This window comes from Rana temporaria, chromosome 13, assembly GCF_905171775.1.
Source record: "Rana temporaria chromosome 13, aRanTem1.1, whole genome shotgun sequence".
NCBI lineage: Eukaryota > Metazoa > Chordata > Amphibia > Anura > Ranidae > Rana > Rana temporaria.
This window is the reverse complement of record NC_053501.1, coordinates 38,422,958-38,440,692: the sequence shown is the minus strand read 5'-3', so window position 1 is coordinate 38,440,692 and position 17,735 is coordinate 38,422,958. Positions and strand designations below refer to the sequence as shown.

General features: G+C 47.4%; 1 protein-coding gene across 1 annotated transcript in view; it reads right to left on the bottom strand.

Annotated features, from left to right (window-relative positions):
• Positions 1-1,729: 1,729 nt before the first annotated feature.
• Positions 1,730-17,735, bottom strand: part of TMEM260 (transmembrane protein 260) — a 102,222-nt gene continuing 86,216 nt past the window's right edge. Inside the window, exons 13-17 of the mRNA XM_040333667.1 lie at positions 16,826-16,974; positions 14,166-14,342; positions 12,655-12,708; positions 12,417-12,507; positions 1,730-2,473 (exon numbers count right to left, since the gene is read on the bottom strand). Of these exons, the coding sequence (XP_040189601.1) occupies positions 2,213-2,473; positions 12,417-12,507; positions 12,655-12,708; positions 14,166-14,342; positions 16,826-16,974 (732 nt within the window). The 3' untranslated portion in view covers positions 1,730-2,212. The remainder of the gene's footprint in view (positions 2,474-12,416; positions 12,508-12,654; positions 12,709-14,165; positions 14,343-16,825; positions 16,975-17,735) is intronic.

Here is a 17,735-nt window from a genome sequence, read left to right as displayed (position 1 = left end):
GAACCCGTTTTAGTCAATCAACCCCATAGTGTTTATAAAAGAGGTCTGTGGAAATACCTTTTATTTTTAATCTGCTCTGGTGGGAAGCTCTGGCTTCGGAGTGTCAGTGAGTGTCTGCTGCTGGAGAGGGGGAGAAGCAGTGACAACAGGAGGCAGCAGGTGATGTCATGGCTCCGGGAATTCCAAGCCGTTGTCGAGCGCTCCCTGACACTGGGGAGCCTGATCTTCCTAATCATGTGACCACACTGAAACAGATTTAAAAAATTATATTTCCACAAGTCTCTTTTCTAAAGGCAATGCAGCATAGGTTGGGGTGGGGGCAACATTCTTAACATTTATCATTAGCCTTTAATGCCACTTTAAATGAATGTCTTCCCCCTCCTTTAGTGCAGCCTGTGGTGTAAAACACATACCTTCCTTTCCATTCTCACAATATTCAATGTGCCTCTCGGCCCAGTACTGCACAGCCATTGGGCACTGTTGCCCAATTCATTCCTATAGGTCAGTAATGGCGAACCTTGGCACCCTAGATGTTTTGGAACTACATTTCCCATGATTCTCCATTACACTACGAGTGCGTGAGCAATGTAGTTCCAAAACATCTGGAGTGCCAAGGATTGCCATCACTGCTATAGGTGAACCATACTCATAGCAGCCTCTAACCATACAGTGGCGTATGACTTATGCTGGCCATACACTCCACGAAAAATTGTCCGAACGAACTTTCGAAAAACGAAAGTTCGTTCGTGAGCGCCAACGATAGTGCCATCATGTAATGACCGATAAATCGTTCAGTGGACATTAAAAAAAAATGTTTTTTTTTTACATATACCTAGTGCAGAAAGTTTGGACGGGAAACACATTAACCTTCCGATTTATCGTTCGTTCGGCAGAACATTTCCAAACTTGTCCTTCGTTTTTTTGGCTCAAAAACGTCCAAACGATTATCGATTTTGTGCCCATTAACTGTTCAAAAAACTAAAGATCTTTCTTAACGACCGAATGTCCGCCGAATTTTCGTATAGTGTATGGCCAGTATTACCCATAGGAATGAATAAGGCTGCGGTGCACATGTGCAGAAAGAAGATCTGATGTCGATGTTTTCAGAGCAAAAGCAGGTCTGCATAGTAAATATCACTTGAGCAGGTAGGAAGGTAAGTATGAGGGTGGGGGCATTAAATAAAGGACAACGGTACTAAAGGGTACATATTTGACATGATACCCAATATTTTTACATGTTCGCTCAACAAATTTGCTTTGATTGGGAAGATTTGTAGATTAGCGACTAAAGAAAGCTCTTAGTGGTGCAATGTATTTACACTATTTCTCTCTTAAAAACTGTTGAGACAAGGTATCAACCACACAGGGAGGGCATTCTTTTCAGTCAGTCAGGGGACCCATAGACTTGCATTGTGTGAAGGAGTAGTAAAGCATAAGCTGCAAGCAGAGCTTGTAGGAGTATTTAATTTGCAAAAAGGCTGGTTCCATGTACACATAATTACATATTATACAAAATGTTTTTTTAAAAAAAAACCTTATCACGCATTGATGTGTTAAAACATGCAATGCTGCTACAAAAACCCACTTACATTTAATGCTTTGTAATCAATAAAGAAACTTCACATCATATACCGTATTTATCGGCGTATAACACGCACATGCGTAAAGCACGCACCCTAACTTTAGAAGGGAAGTTTCAGGAAAAAACTTTCCACAGCCCCCTGCGTATAACACGCAGGCACAGTTTTTTCCTCTATTTTCAGGGTAAAAAAGTGAGTGTTATATGCCAATAAATACAGTAAGCAGTTAGAAGAGGATGTGAACCTTCATACAGAAGAAGTCATTATTACCACACATTACACAGACATTTTTAGCACCTCACAACATGGCTGCCTTCACTGTGCCTCAGACAGGTCACTGGAAACCAATAACCTCACAGGCCACACTTTAGTAAATATTGATTGAGTTGCCGAAAAAAAAAAAAAAACTCAGCTTTGCTTTGGAGAAGTCCTCTTAAACTGATAAACCAGACTTCTATGTAGTTTTACCACCCAAAATATACTCCCCATTGTGCTTCTTTTACATAATTTTGTACTGGAAAATCAGCGGCGTCAAAATGGCTGCCCCAGGAGCCTAAAGTGGCTGCCCCAAGATTCTAAAGTCAGTAGGTCTTCTTTATTGCAGCGGTTTCTTCTAAGACTCTGAACGTACATCACGTGTTTCCTTTCAGACTGTGTTTAAGTCGCAGGCGCTCCTCTTTGAAGTATTGAACAGCGTGTAATATTGCATCCCTTTGATTATCATCTTTTGCCTTGCTGGCGTATGCAGAAAAATGTTTGATGGCATCATCCAAAAGCATTCCCGGGTCGATGTCACGTCTTTGTTGGCGTAGCATTCGTTCACAAGCAATGGCATAGTTTTTGTGCCAAGTGATGGGGTGATTCTCTTGTTTGTTAATAACTTCTCTGTACAACTGAAACATGACAGAAAAAAGATCCTTCCTTTATCTTTACAACACTGCCAATTCCCATCTTTCACTGTTCATGTACTTCTCCTAACCATCAAACTTCAAACCTGATTCAAATGGCATTAATAAAACACAGAGACAGTATAAAAATGCAACAGGGATTTAAAGTAGAAGTCTCACCAGACATTTACAATTTTTGGCCGATCCTCAGGGGACCCAGTGCACTTTCCACTTGGTTCCATTGAAATCCATGCAGTGTGTACTGAGCAGCAAGGTTGGATTGCTTTGCTCACCGCTATGGGATGAATGATCTCCGTTTTTTTGCATGCTAGTCTCCATATCTAAACAAATAGGTGACTAAAGTATAAAAATTCTCGTACAATAGAATAGATATTTGGAAGTGATGTTATGTATCTGTATTGTATTTTCTGGTATCGTATGAGAATATTTTTTGTGTTTCGGACGTCATCTGTATACTAACAATCAGATTATTGTACGATCACTTCAAAAGCGTTTGTATTTTTTGTACGATATTCTGGCTGTGTGTAGGGGCTTAACCTCCCTGGCGGTATGATTAATTCAGATTTTAGGTGCTGAAAGCGGTACCATTATTTTGCATGGAAATTTGGCGTTTCATATTGTAGGCCTGTAATTCTTAGAAATAACTCACTTAAATCTGTCCAAACAAGAGTCTAGTAGACATCATAAATTATAATACAATAAATAAATATAAATAATTATAACAAATAATATAATAATAATAAAAATTATTACTTTTCATTTTTTGATGACAAATTTCCCCACAAATCACTATCGCTCAATTCTGCAAGTGATTCCAATTTATTATCGCTGTTTTTTTAGCTGGTCTAAAACCATTTTTGACGTAAAGGGACACTTTTTGGTTGCTATGGACAATCTCCAGTTTCCAGGCAGAAAGAACAGTTATTATTATATAAAAGTGCATGTAGGACACTGGGCAGACCACGAGGGACAAAGGGGGTGTGTATTTTTTACATACAGTACTGTAATCTATAAGATTACAGTATACTGTATGTATTGTGTTTATAAAATGTTTTACATTTGGCGCCGATCTCCGCCCCTGTACGTCGTAACGTCTCAGGGAACGGAGCTCGGCGGCACTCGGCACTGTGAATAGAGCGAGGAGGACACCGATTGATCACACAGTGGGGCGGCATCGCAGGATCCAGTGGACAAGGTAAGTAACTTGTGCCTGTGGACTCTGCAAGGCGGTCCCGAGTCTGGCTCGGGGTTATCGCTTTTGGTCCTGAAATTCCACCCCGAGCCAGACTCTGGAATACCGCCAGGGGGGTTAAGAGTACACAGAGGAGAAGGGGCATGATAGAGTGCACCTGTACCGTCCCTATGGGAACACCCATAATTTGGGCCTCAGCCTGTGGAGGAGCTACAGCCAGCACTAGTAAAAATATCCTTTCACTTCATGGATTTGAACAGGACAAAGTGTGGTGTACAAGGAGTCATTCTGGGGGATTTAACAAGCTTTTTAAACTTCTGGCCAGAGTTCTTCTTTAGGTCACACAATATTCAATCAGTTAGACAATGTACTGACAGACATCATTTTCATAGTCTTGCCTTTAATTTGCAGTTGAGCCAATTGTACCACTAACAGACAGCCCAATAGGTACCAGAGTATGACCGCCCTTTCTAATCCACTCTGTGGACCACACAACCACTTTAAGCTTTGTCAATAAAACCCAGAGGGTAATTTCACATGGGCTTTCTGATCAGGTCTGCCTGTCAGTTTTTTAGGTGGACCTGATCGGACCTTGCATTCTCCTCTATGGAGTGGCGGATATCAGCAAACACCCTCCACCATCTGATCCGGCCCTGCCTGCAAAATCCAGATATATGGTGCTCCTATTTTCCATCTGCTTGGCGGATTGGATAGGATCAGGTAAAAAGCTGCAGGCGGTCCGTTTCCACCCGATATTCCCACAGAGGAGAGCGGGACTGTGTCAGTGTCCATTCTGCACAGTGAGAAATCCCCTGCTAAGCAAGCGGAATCTGTTAGACGGGGGCGCCCGCTTGAAAGGGGCAGTTTTAGTAAATAAACCCCACTCCCTCTCATCCTCTGAAATACAAGTCTGTGTATGGACAACAATAAGGAGGAGTGTTGTGTCAACATAAAAGACTGAATGGGAGATGAGCAAGCACATTTTCACTCTGAGAAATGGCATTTCAGGCCATATTTAAGTTAAAGTGGTTGTAAAGGTCCGTGTTTTTTCACCTTAATGCATCCTATGCATTAAGGTGAAAAAACACTTGGCAATGATGGGCCCCCCAGCTTTACTTACCTGAGCTCGTTCACCTGCTCGGCTCATCCCCAGCGTCCTCTTCTGCACTGCTTCTCGGCGTTGATTGGAAAGTTTGATAGCAGCCCAGCAATTGGCTCCTGCTGCCGTCAATCAAATCCAATGACGCGGCCGCCGGGGGGGTGGGACTGAGACATACACTCTGTATCTATGGACGCAGAGTGTATACAACGGGAGCACGCCCCCGCAAGGTAACCCCCTCGGGAGAGAGCTTCCCAAGTGCACAGTCTATTTGGCTTTAGTAAATCAGCCCTTATCATAGGGCTTTTATGTTCTTAGTACACCAAGCCTATTTAAAGCTTTTTTTTAAAAGCCTTTTCAGCAGAGTGCAATAATGTTGGGTCTATGCCACAGCCAACTGATGTAACTGGGATCCTCTGAACTATCTCCTAGTAGGTTTCAAGCTACTTTCATTTTCAGAGAAGGTCTGGGGTAGGGATTATTGAGTTGATAGACTTTCTGCTCTTTAACGACCATAACAGAGTGTTGTTCGTCACAGCGTGGGGCCATAGCTGAGACAAAGTGCTACAATAGAAACTAGAAGTTTGAAGACCTATCAGAGTGCACTATAGTTGCCATCCTGAAGAGACAGGAATATGCAGGCAAAGGTACCATGATTACACCAAATCTTGTAACACAATCACATAAAAACAGCAATTATCTTATGTCATCATGGCATGTTATGTCTACTGTGTACTAGTTGTGCCCGGCTTCATCTTTAAATCTAGCAGCTCATTTCTGACTAGCTGCTTTTGTTCCGTAGATTAAGGGCCTTTTCGGGCATGGTAAGTATAGACCTGCTAACTCTGGGATGTTTGCCCGCCCACAGGAATGTCCCAAGCATAGACTGGACTCGTCTAAAATAGGCGGCCGGCATATGTATAGGGAGGGCCTGTAGGAGATACGTAAATTTAGGTAGTACCGTCATTTTAAGGATACTACACCTCCCAAACCATGAGTGAAGGCCCATGGTCCACTGATCTAGCTGTTTCTGTACCTTTTGGAGTAGTGGGGGGAAGTTAAGCTTGAAGATGTCAGCTACCTTGGGCGGTATGCGGGTCCCGAGATATGTCAGGGCTGTGCTAGTCCATTTCAGACTAAAGTGTTGTTTAAGGGTCTGTAAATGCGCTTGGGGGATCCCCACTGCCATCGCTTCAGATTTGGTCATATTAATTTTTAGGTTGGAAAGCCTACCGTATGCGTCAAATTCTCGTAGGAGATTTGCCAGCGAGGATGTTGGGTTTGTCAGGGAGAACAGCATGTCATCAGCGTAGGCTGAGACTTTGTGTTGACAATTACCTATAACTATTCCCGTGATGCCAGGGTTCTGCCTGACATGCTGTAGGAAGGGTTCAAGTGTTAGGGCAAAGAGCAAAGGTGACAGCGGGCAACCCTGTCTGGTCCCGTTCGAGATCGGGAAAGGGTCCGATGTAGTGCTATTAGCCCGTACCCTGGCCGAGGGGTCTACATAAGCTGCTCCTATCCAGCCCATCATCCTCTGTCCCATTCCTATGTGCCTGAGCGTTGCAAACATGAATTGCCAGTTCACTCGGTCGAACGCCTTCTCGGCATCCGTCCCTACAAACACTGCAGGCGTCTTGGTAGTGCTGGTGACGTGTAGGAGGTTCAGGGCTTTGGTCGTGTTGTCTCTGGCCTCCCTAGTCGGTACAAAGCCCACCTGATCAAGGTGTATTAGGTCTGGGAGGTGCCGTTGGATTCGCGTGGCCACTATCTTGGTGAATAATTTAATATCTGAATTTAGGAGTGATATGGGGCGGTAACTTCCGCACTGACCTGGGTCCTTTCCCTCCTTGTGTATCACCGCAATTTGGGCTTGAAGGGTGGAGGAGTGGAACTTTCCACCCGCGCCCACCGTATTGAACAAGTGTAGCAGTCTATCTCCCAATGATGGGAGCAGGGTCCTGTAATAGGGAACCGTGAGACCATCCGGGCCCGGGGCCTTGCCAGGCTTGGTGGATTTCAAAGCCGTCTGGAGTTCCATCATAGTGATTGGTTCTTCCAGCAGCTCTCTCACCTCAGGTTTCAGCTTCGGCATTCGGGAGTCGGAGATGTAGTTCAGGGTTCGGTCCGTTATTGAGGTCGGGGATGTGGGGGGGAGATTGTATAAGTCTCGGTAAAAGTCTTTGAATTCATTGGAGATTTGCTGAGGGACAGACACCCTCTCTCCCTTTCGTGTGGTAATGTGCGGTATGTACGACGCCAATTTCTGTGAGTGGAGCGCTCGGGCTAGCATCCTCCCACATTTATTACCCGACTCGTAAATTGTACGCCTGCAAATCTGCATCGCCGCTTTGGCCTTGTGTCGCAGTAGGTCTGTTATATGACCGCGGGTGGTATTCAGATCAGATGTTATCTGTGCCGTTTGAGTCTGTTTATGTTGTGCTTCAAGGGATTGTAGCTTCTGAAGCAATACATTAAGTTGTTCCGTTCTCTGCTTCTTCAACCGCGACCCGTTCTTAATAAGGATCCCTCTAACAACTGCCTTGTGGGCCTCCCACACCACCCCCGGATCACTGTCCTCGGTGGTGTTTGTGTTGAAGTAGTGTCCCACCTCCCTTACCACCTCTGTCATAGTGTCTTTGTCTTGCAGTAGGCTCTCGTTTAGTCTCCATGGGTGTCTTCGGTCAGTCAGGGCGTCTGTCAGGCCGTAGACCAATTGTATCGGCGCGTGGTCCGACCATGTGATGTTACCTATCGAGGTTTTTTTAACCGCCGATAGGTGCCGGTGAGGAATCAGGAACATGTCGATCCTTGAGTAGGATTGATGGGGCTTCGAGAAGAAGGTGTAATCCTTCTCGCCCGGGTGAGTCAGGCGCCAAACATCCACCAGTTGATGTTCATGGAGCGTTGCGTGCACTCGTTTACGGAGGTCCACCGACAGAGCCGAACGCCCAGCGGAGGTATCCTCCAGTGGGATCAGGGGGATGTTAAAATCACCTCCTATAATCAGTTGTCCTGTCATAAAGCGTGTCAGTTGGGTCAGTCTTCCCGCGAGAAACCTGTCTTGTCGGTCGTTAGGGGCGTAGAGGTTTGCAATTGTTACTTGTGTCTGTCCTATGCGTCCCTTTAGGAACAGCGAGCGGCCCTCCGGGTCCGTTTTCATCCCCTCTAGTGTCCACGGGACCCCGGCTGATATAAGGATGGATACCCCTCTAGACTTTGCCTCCGTGTACTGAGAGTGGTAGACTATAGGATAGAACCTATTCTTTAGTATAGGGAGACTGTTGTCTCTGAAATGTGTCTCCTGGAGTAGGACCACGTCCGCCCTCATCCGGCGCATGTCATGTAGGAGCATTCTCCTTTTTTCAGGGATATTCAATCCCTTGGCATTTAGTGACACTACCGTTAGCGTATCCATTCTCGCAGATCGGGGTTAGGGGAGGAGGGGGGGGTAAGGTCAAGGTCGTGGCCCTCAGAGGAGGGAGAGCAGAAAGGAGAGGGAATAGGTAGAAAAGAAAATCCGCCGCGTAGATACAGCGGAGAGAAGAGAATTAAGTTAGGAGGCCTGCACTAGAGTGTGCGGCAAGAGAAAAAGTGTCTAAATTAGCCCAAACGGCTATAACACTCGCCAGTCCTGGACTGGGAATCGAGTGTAGGCCTATGTGGGTAGGTGGATAGACAAGCCCAGCGAGACGAGCTCCCGGGCCCTATCCCCCCTCCCTCGGCCTGCAATGATGAGCGATGCAGGGCATTACAATCTATTTAATATGTTATTTAATGTAGTTGGTAGAAGAGAGGTCTAATTATGCAGAGCATCATGAAATCTGAATATACAATTACTTATAAACTTATAAACTTATAAACAGACAGGAAGCAGCAACAGCATTCCCAACCCCCAACATGGGGGACGATCCCCACCCCAACATGGATACAGTAGCATTCAGGATAACAGCTTCCCAAGGGCCTGGCCCGCCACCCCCCCCCCCTCCCCATGTCCTGTGTGTCCGAGCAACATCCCTTTTGGGCCTCAACATGTAGTGCTCTAATATACCGCCTGCCTCATTAAGTAACGGTTCATCCCATCCAGTGTCATCACTCTGGGTACAATCCACCATATTATTTAAGGAAACGTCTCCAGGTCCGAGTGGGGCATCCAACGACGGTGGGCTCACTTGTGCTGGAGAAACAACCATCACCATAAGTTGGCCTGGGATCTAATAGGTAGCCATCCCCCTCCCCCTATAAGAGGGGCTGCGTCCCCCGTGTGCCTGATGTGGTTCTCTCACCAGTGCAGGGCCCACGGATCCCCCTCCCTCAGCATCGCGGGGTGACTACCCCCGCTTGGCTAGGTAACCGTCAGGTTGTGGGTTCTGGCCTGTTTTCACTTGGGGTGTCCCCTAACAATGAGTAGGCCGGGGCGGCCCCCCGCCGACATCGTTCCCCACCCCGGTTTGCGGATATCATATGACCCAGGACCCCATATTAACATGGTGCTTGGTTTCTGGACGGGGCAATCCGTTTTAGTTGCCATCCCCCTCCCCCTCCCCACTTGGGAATGTTGGTGTCTGGCCGCTGCCGGGGTGAGGTTTCTCACGTTAATTCTGCATGGCGTCCGCTCCCGGCTTTTGAAGGGTGGTCTTGCAGGGGTGAGAGCTCGGTACAGTCACCAGGCGACCCTCCGGGCCTTAAAGTGAGGAGCCCCTTCCGGGGCACGGGGCAGTGTTGTGCGGCAAAGTTACATTAACAGGGGGGGGGGTGAGAACAAAGTATGGATAGCGGGTTGCGGCCCAAGGCCTACTCACAGTTCAGTCGCGCTGACCTCCTCCTGAGGGGGCTCTCCGTCTCCCCCTGCCCTGTCTCTGCTGGCGAGGTGGGTATGGGACCCCAGCACCGGAGGGGCCCGATCTCCCGGCCGGTCTTGGCATCAACTGTAGCCAGTCCGGCACTGGAATCCGGTCCGCTCCCAGGAACAAGAATAGGCCGTGGAGGTCCGCCGGTGTCTGCAGGGTGTAGGCTCGGCCTTCCTTTCGGAATGTAGCTGACAGAGGGTATCCCCACCTGTATGTGAATCCGCTTTCCTTGGCCAGCTCCAGCACGGGCTTCAGCATCGCCCTGCGGCGCAGCGTTGCTCTTGACAGGTCAGGTAGTATCTTCACCTGGGCCCCCTCCACTGCGACCTCTCCACGCTCCCACGCCATACGGAGGATCCGTTCCTTCTGCGCGTAGCGCAGCAGTCTGCACACCACATCTCTAGGCCTGTCCTGTTCTGGATTTCTCGGGCCTAGGGCCCTGTGCGCGCGGTCCACCTCTACTTCCTCCGCCGGCTCCCCCAGGATCTCTCGGAATAGGCCCTGCAGCCTTCCATCCAGGGCCTCCGCTCCTACCGTCTCCGGGACCCCGCGGATCCTCAGATTGTTGCGGCGACTTCTGTCCTCCACGTCCTCCAGGTGGAGCTGCAGGGCGATCGCCGTGTCTCGGTGCTGGTCTCGCGCCCGCTCCAGGCCCGAGACCCTCCGCTCCAGGTCAGCCAGAGACGATTCGCCCGTGGTCACTCTTTCCGTGAGTGTGGAGACCTCCGCCCGGACTTCCTGAAAATCGCGGCGATGCGTCTCCTCCAGCCGCAGGATAATGGCCTCAATATCCGACCGCGTGGGTAGGGCCTGCAAAAGGGCGCGGATGTCTTGCTCCACCGTCGGTTCACCCTGAGAGGGGGTCGGGGACGCCATGAGCCGCTCCGGGGACGCCGGCGCCGATCGTGGCTCTGCAGGTATGGTTGGGTCAGTCGGGTTAAAGGTCCACAGTCCCCGCTCCAATTCCTCGGGCGGTACTTCGTCCGGTGCGCCTCGTGTTGCTGCTGCTACCGTTCCTGCCCCAGTAGGCCTCTGCGGTCTGGGTTGGAAAAAATCGTGTAAATCTCCCGCAGTTGCTCCAGAACGGGTCACGCGGGTAGACGATTTGGATCCGCTCTTCTTGGCAGATTGCATGCCGAGTTTTAAGATATTTAGGCCGATAAAAGGGGGTTTCAGGCCGGGAGCTCAGCTAACTAGCAGCCTCACTCGGTCATGTCCAGGCCACGCCCCCCGATTAAGGGCCTTTTCACACAGGCTTTCTGATCAGGTCTGCCTGTCAGATGCTTCATTCAGGCCTATGGAGCGGCGGATGTCAGCGGTGACATGTCTGCTGACATCCGCCAATATCAGATCTGTTCCAGTCCATGAAATCCAGATGGATGGAAATCCTAATTTTATCCGTCTGGAGAATCGGATCAGATAGGATGCGATGAAAACGGAGAGACGGTCCATTTTCATCCGATCTCCATAGAGGAGAGCGGGACTCTGTCTCCGCACAGTAAGCAGAGATGGACCTGTCATCCACCTGCTCAGCGGGGATCAGCCGATCGATCTATACTGAGCAAGCAGAGTCCGTACATGGACAAGCCTGTGTAAAAGGGCCCTTAAAGAAAACCTTGCACAGATTACACACATTGAAACAATGTAATCCAACTACCCTGTGTGAAAATTCCTATATTCTAAATACTAATAAGGAATCGATTTGTGAAATTGGCTATTAGCTTCAAAAAAACATGCACAATAAAAAAAGCACAAAAATGCCAAAAGCCAGGTATAGACAGTTAGAATTTTGGACAGTTCAGCAGGGACCACCCAAGATTGGAACCATGTATGGGCATGCTGATTGTACCGAAGTTGATCGATCAATCAACTTCGGTACAATCAGCCTGTGGAACAGGGGTGGACTGACAACTCATGGGGCCCCTGGGCAATAGAAGATTATGGGGCCCCCAGGCTTACAGATGGCCACCACGCCAGGAGGCATTGCATAGGCAGGGCAGCTAAAATCTCAGGATTTTCACATCAAAAGCATGTCGGTTTTGGACATATCAGGGACAGATGTAAAAAAAACACAGATTTTTACATACTGTCCCTGGTTTTATTGAGCCTGGCAACCCTGATGGGGCCCCCTAGTAGCATGGGGGGCCCTCGGCAGTGCCCGAGAGTCCCAATGGTCAGTCCGCCCCTACTGTGGAATCTTTCATGCGATTATTGCCAACAGCTATAGCCACTGACAATAATTGCTGTGTGTTCTCCCAGCTAGGAAGGCTCTCCTCCCCTCGCCGGGAGAACACAGTAGCTCCAGGGGAGGGATTCCCCCATTAGCATTGATTGTGTTGATTGGGGAATCAAGTGATTTTCTTTCCTGCAACCTGTGGTACCAGGAAAGAAAATCGAAATCCTCTATGGCTGGCTTAACAGACACTGTCAACACAATAAGTTACAAGAAAATGTCATTAAAGCCTTGTACACATGATGAGAAAATGAGACAAATGATCAAAAATGAAGAGATTACTCAATTTACGAAAATTCTTGTACGACAAAATACAACTTCGGAAGTGATGTAATGTCTTGTATAGTAATGTATTATTTTGTTTCCAAGCATGCATAGTCTTGGTACAAAACGTTTTTGTCCCTTTGGATAATTCCAGACGAACTGTCATAATCGGCTCTCAAAAGCTGTGTACTAATGATCAGATCACCATACGATCACTTCGAAAGCGGTATTTTTGGTCCGATTTTCTGATTGTGTGTACTAGGCATAATTCTATGATGAATGAATGTTACCTTGTAAGAATAGAAGTAGAGTTGATTCTTGACCACTGCAGATAAGTGAGCAGATTCAGCCAGATCAAAGATAAAAAAGGCAGTTTTAACTCTGGAAAACAAAACAAAAGTTAAAGGTAAAATCACAGATTCCCATAAAGCCTCCGCTGTACAACAAAAGGATGACAATTGCTGCATGTTCAATATTTGTACACCTTGCTCAGACTTCCCTATTACACTGCATTCAAAAAAACTATACCTTGCTTCCCACATCTCGCCATTGGCCACTGCTTCCCAGGACGACTGTTCAAACCTTATAGGAAAGAAATATGTTATTTATAAAGTGTAACATCGAATTATTAACCGAAAAGCAAAAAAAACACACCAGGCAAAAACTTCTTATGTTGGGGCCAGAGATAGTTTAAATTTATACCGAATAAAACGAATAAACAACCATACAGCTTTTCACATGTTTAAAGACGGCACTCCTACAAGTTAGAGCCCAGCAGTTAAACCCTGGTGGTAGATCAAAATCTGCCTCATTTCACACAAAATAAAGAAATGGAAGATTGCCTTTAACCTTCAATATCAGAGCAGAGCTCAGAAAAGAAGGGAGGGGCAGCACAAGGAACCATTCAGTTATGCTACAGTTAAAGGAGGATGCTGATAGGAGTAGAGAGCCGAGTAGCAGAGAGATGAGCTCACTGAGGTTGATGAGTTTACTTGTGCTTTATGATTTACTGCCGTTCAGGGGCTCTGGGTTTCAGCAAAATGGCAGCCTCCAGCAAGAAGAAACAGAAGCAATGCTGGAGGCCATTTAGAGCACACAATAATTTTGGTGGCATAATAATGTGGAATGTATGGGCCAGATTCACGTAGAATCGCGGCGGCGTAACGTATCCTAGATACGTTACACCGCCGCAATTTTTCATCGCAAGTGCCTGATTCACCAAGCACTTGCGATGAAAACTACGCCGGCGGCCTCCGGCGCAAGGCGGGCCAATTCAAATGGACGTGTGCCATTTAAATTAGGCACGCTCCCGCGCCGGACCTACTGCGCATGCTCCGTTTCTTAACTCCCGCCGTGCTTTGCGCGCCGTGACATAATTTTTTTGAACGGCGACGCGCGTAGCGTACTTCCGTATTCCCGGACGGCTTACGCAAACGACGTTAAATTTTGAATTTCGACGCGGGAACGACGGCCATACTTTAGACAGCAATACACTTGCTGACAAAAGTTAGGGCACCGAAAAAAACGACTAACTTTGCGACGGAAAACTAGACTAGCGGCGACGTAGCGAACGCGAAAACCCGTCGTGGATCCGCCGTAACTCCTAATTTGCATAACCGACGCTGGTTTACGACGCAAACTCCCCCCAGCGGCGGCCGCGGTACTGCATCCTAAGATCCGACAGTGTAAAACTATTACACCTGTCGGATCTTAGGGATATCTATGCGTAACTGATTCTATGAATCAGTCGCATAGATAGAAACAGGGATACGACGGCGTATCAGGAGAAACGCCGTTGTATCCCTTTTGTGAATCTGGCCCTATGTTCCTTGCTAAAGAACATTATTTTTTCTCAAGTTTTTATGGGTAAAGTTCCGCTTTAAGCATATTGTTTGAGTGTGATCCTCCTTTAACAATTTTTCATACTCCCTTGCCTCAATGCTGGTGACTCCCCTGTCTTCCTAATGTAAAAAAATACAATAAAATGTAAGAACACCATAATAGTGCATCCAAGCTGTATTGCAAACCATCACACATACTTTTCATACTCCTCTGTCCAGTTATACAGATTGGTGGTGAGTGTGGTCCATTCCTCTGCATCGAAAGGTATATTTGTTGGGACAAACTTCTCACACGATCCCCATGGCCACAACGAGTAGCTTTTCCTCCATGTTGGATCACCTTCATTCAGTCCAATGCATACAAATATTTCCCTGCTGCAAGCAGATAAGTAAAACATATTAGGACAAAAAATTAAATACAAAACGGAATGAAGTTTTTAGGGTGGAACAAATAATAATTTTCGCAAAGTCTGCTGCTTCAGTGTTTTTTGATCTTTTTGTTAGATTTTACTATGGTATACTGAAGTATAATTACCGTACAAGTATTTCAAAGTGCCAAAGGCTTTTATTCACAATTACATTAAAGTGGATGTAAACCCTCTCCTATACCCAGTGAAGTGAACAGCCTCAGATAATACACAAAGATTAAACAAATCTCCCTATATAAAAGTTTTACATGTATATCTGCTGTCTTTCCTTTTCTAAACTCTTTTGAATGTGCACATCGTGCTACAAATCTTTCTTCCTCATTCAGCAGTGGGAGGGGAGTCTGGCCTCACACTATGTGTGAGCTGATTGGTGGAAAGGCACCGCCCCCTTCCACATAGGCAGGGCAACGAAGGAACTTGCAGAGCTGCAGTCTGAATAGACTTCTAAGCTCCCTCCACGACACAAATTTTTAGCTCCTGTTATATCATGTCGGAGAATTTTTCAGAACTGACTCTGCTGAGTCAGAGCAACAGAGCAGCAGAAAGACACGGCACTTAGAGCTTTGGAGAGAGATAAATAAACACTACATATATATGTGCTTAGGTCAAATTTCATGAATGGGGCTTACATCCAGTTAAAGGCTAACGCAACTAGGTCTTGAACAATGGAGTTTTCAAGTTGGACTTCTGTCCTACCTCGCTGCGGCAAGGTAAGTAATTTCCGTGTTTGCATCGGCCCCCTCCTCCTTCCTGCAGCTGCCTTCTGGGACCCATGTTTCCCCAGAAGACGACTATTCAGAAAGCACAGCATGACTCGTGCATGCGCAGTAGGAAACCCGTTGTGAAGCCTGGAGGCTTCACTGCCCATTTCCCTTACTTGCAATGCCAGCACCTGTATCCCAAAGCCGATGGACAAATCGGCTTGGGTTGCCAACATTGCGGGATCCCTGGACACGCAAGTGTCCCTATATTAAAAGTTAGCAGCTACAGTATTTGAAGCTGCTGACTTTAAAAGAAAATTCTTACAGGCTGGAACTCCGCTTTAAGTTTATTTAACCACTGAGATCGCATGCCGTGCGGATGTGAGTGAGAGGCGTGCGAGGGCTCCTCCCCTCTGAGTTCCCCCGGGCAGGGAACAGCAGGCGGTAGTCGGGCGGGTGAATGGTCCTGTACACCGCAACAAACCCCAGGATGAAGGTGCCATCAGAGGGAAACTGGAGAGAAGCTGACTGAGATCTCCTGTATTCCCCTTCACAGCGCTTACCGCAGAGACAGTTCCGGACGCTGCAGGCTTCCATCAGCTGGCCCCCATCAGCTGGCTCCCATCAGCTGGCTCCCATCAGCTGGCTTTCATCCACCTTCTCGGAGGGCTGCCTCCCCCCTCTCCCTGGAGAAGCGATAGCAATCTTGCTATCAGAAGAGACATTCACACGTGGACTTTGTGTGGGAGGTAAGCGGGGGAGACAGACACAGAGCAACAGCAAGAGGTGGTGGAAAGGAGAAAAAAAAAAGCTGACAAACAGCTGTCAAAGGCACCTCCAGGACTTAATGTATGTATGCAATGGCAAGGGATGGTAGGGAGTGCTGTTGCTGGCTGCTGGCTGGGGGATCTATTGTTGTGAGGTGTCTATTGTTGCTGGTGAGGGATTTATTGTTGCTGGGAGTCAATTGTTGCTGGGAGGGATTTACTTGTTCAAGAGGGAGTCTATTATTGCTGGCTGATGGAGGCTCTATTGTAACTGCGTGAGGGGTCTATTATTGTTATCATTAAAAGTGGAGCTTCACCCAAAAAGGATCTCTGTTTATCTGTCTCCCCCCCCCCTCCTCCACTGTCACATTTGGCACCTTTTGGGTGGGGAGCAGGCACGTGGTTTTGACAGCTAATCGCTCCCACTTTCAGTTTAGTTTGCCACTGCAAACTCAGCCAGAAGTTTGCCCCTCCCCCCTCCTTCCACTGCAGCTGGGCCATTCACAAAGCTCAGCAGGAAACCGGCTATAAAGCCCCAAGACTTACATCACTGCCGGTTTCCCTTAGCCAAGATAGCGGTGGCAGCACCGGAGGGCCGATTGAAAAATCAGCTCGGGCAAGGACATCTCTGGGACCATGGACAGGTAAGTGTCTTGATATTAAAAGTCAGCAGCTACAGTATTTGTAGCTGCTGACTTTTCATTTTTTCTGAAGGAGCCTGGAGCTCTGCTTTAACAAATTCCATACCAATTACTTGGGAGCACAAAATGATACTTGGTGCTGTATTCTTTAAATTGGGCAGTACTGGGAGATGGGTAGGGGGTGGTGCCAAGGGGCAGTTCTCAAAGGTGAGTAGAGACTGAGACCAGGGGTGACTCAAATGGGAGGAGTACCTGCACCTATTCTCTAAATTACCATATAATGATCATGCAACCACAAGCTTAGTATGCAGAAATGCTTACTGTTCATTTACTTTGAGAAAACGGAGGAGGCTGAAAGTCGCTGTTCCATCTGGAAGCTTTGTTTCTACTGGGTTCCATCGATTACCAGGAAAATGAACATTTGGTAAGTGTTTTGCAGTCTTTGGTACATACCATTCATATGTCATCATCTATAATGAAGCAATAAAAAATTTACATACCTGATATACAAAAAGTAAACCTTAGTTTTTCTCAAAGTGAAACTTAAAGGCATTGACTTATTAGTTACTCAAAACAGTTACATTCAAGGCATGCTGTAAATTACCCTTAAAATCAGGGTAAAATCATGGGTACGTGTTATACGCCGATCCCCACTGTCTCTGAGGGGAAGAGGAGCGAGCGCCGCCGAAATAGATCGAGCCAAGTGTACTGTGTACTCGGCTAGGTTCGGCTCCACTCGCAGTCACGCCCAGTCCCGCCTTATAGCCTTTACATCCCGCCATTGGACCGGTGTGGTGTCCATCATAGGAGCCGGGCCAAGGGGCAGGACAGGGCGGGACGGGGCAGGACTGCGAGACGAGCCGAGAGAAGCCGAATACACAGGACATCCGGCTCTGTGTATCTTGGCAGCGCTAAAATTTAAAAACCCATTATGCTGCAATTTTGGGCAAGGCTGCAGATGGACACTGGGCAAGGCTGCAGATGGACACTGGGCAAGGCTGCAGATGGACACTGGGCAAGGCTGCAGATGGAGACACTAATAAGGCTGCATTGAAAGTTTTTTTCCTTAAACTTCCCTCCTAAACTTGGGGTGCGTGTTATACGCCGGCGCGTGTTATACGCCGAAAAATACGGTATAAACATCATTAGTGCTTGTGCTCTCAAGCCATCAAATGGCTGGTGTCATAACTGATCACATGTGCAGCACCATGACAACTGCAGATCAAATAGA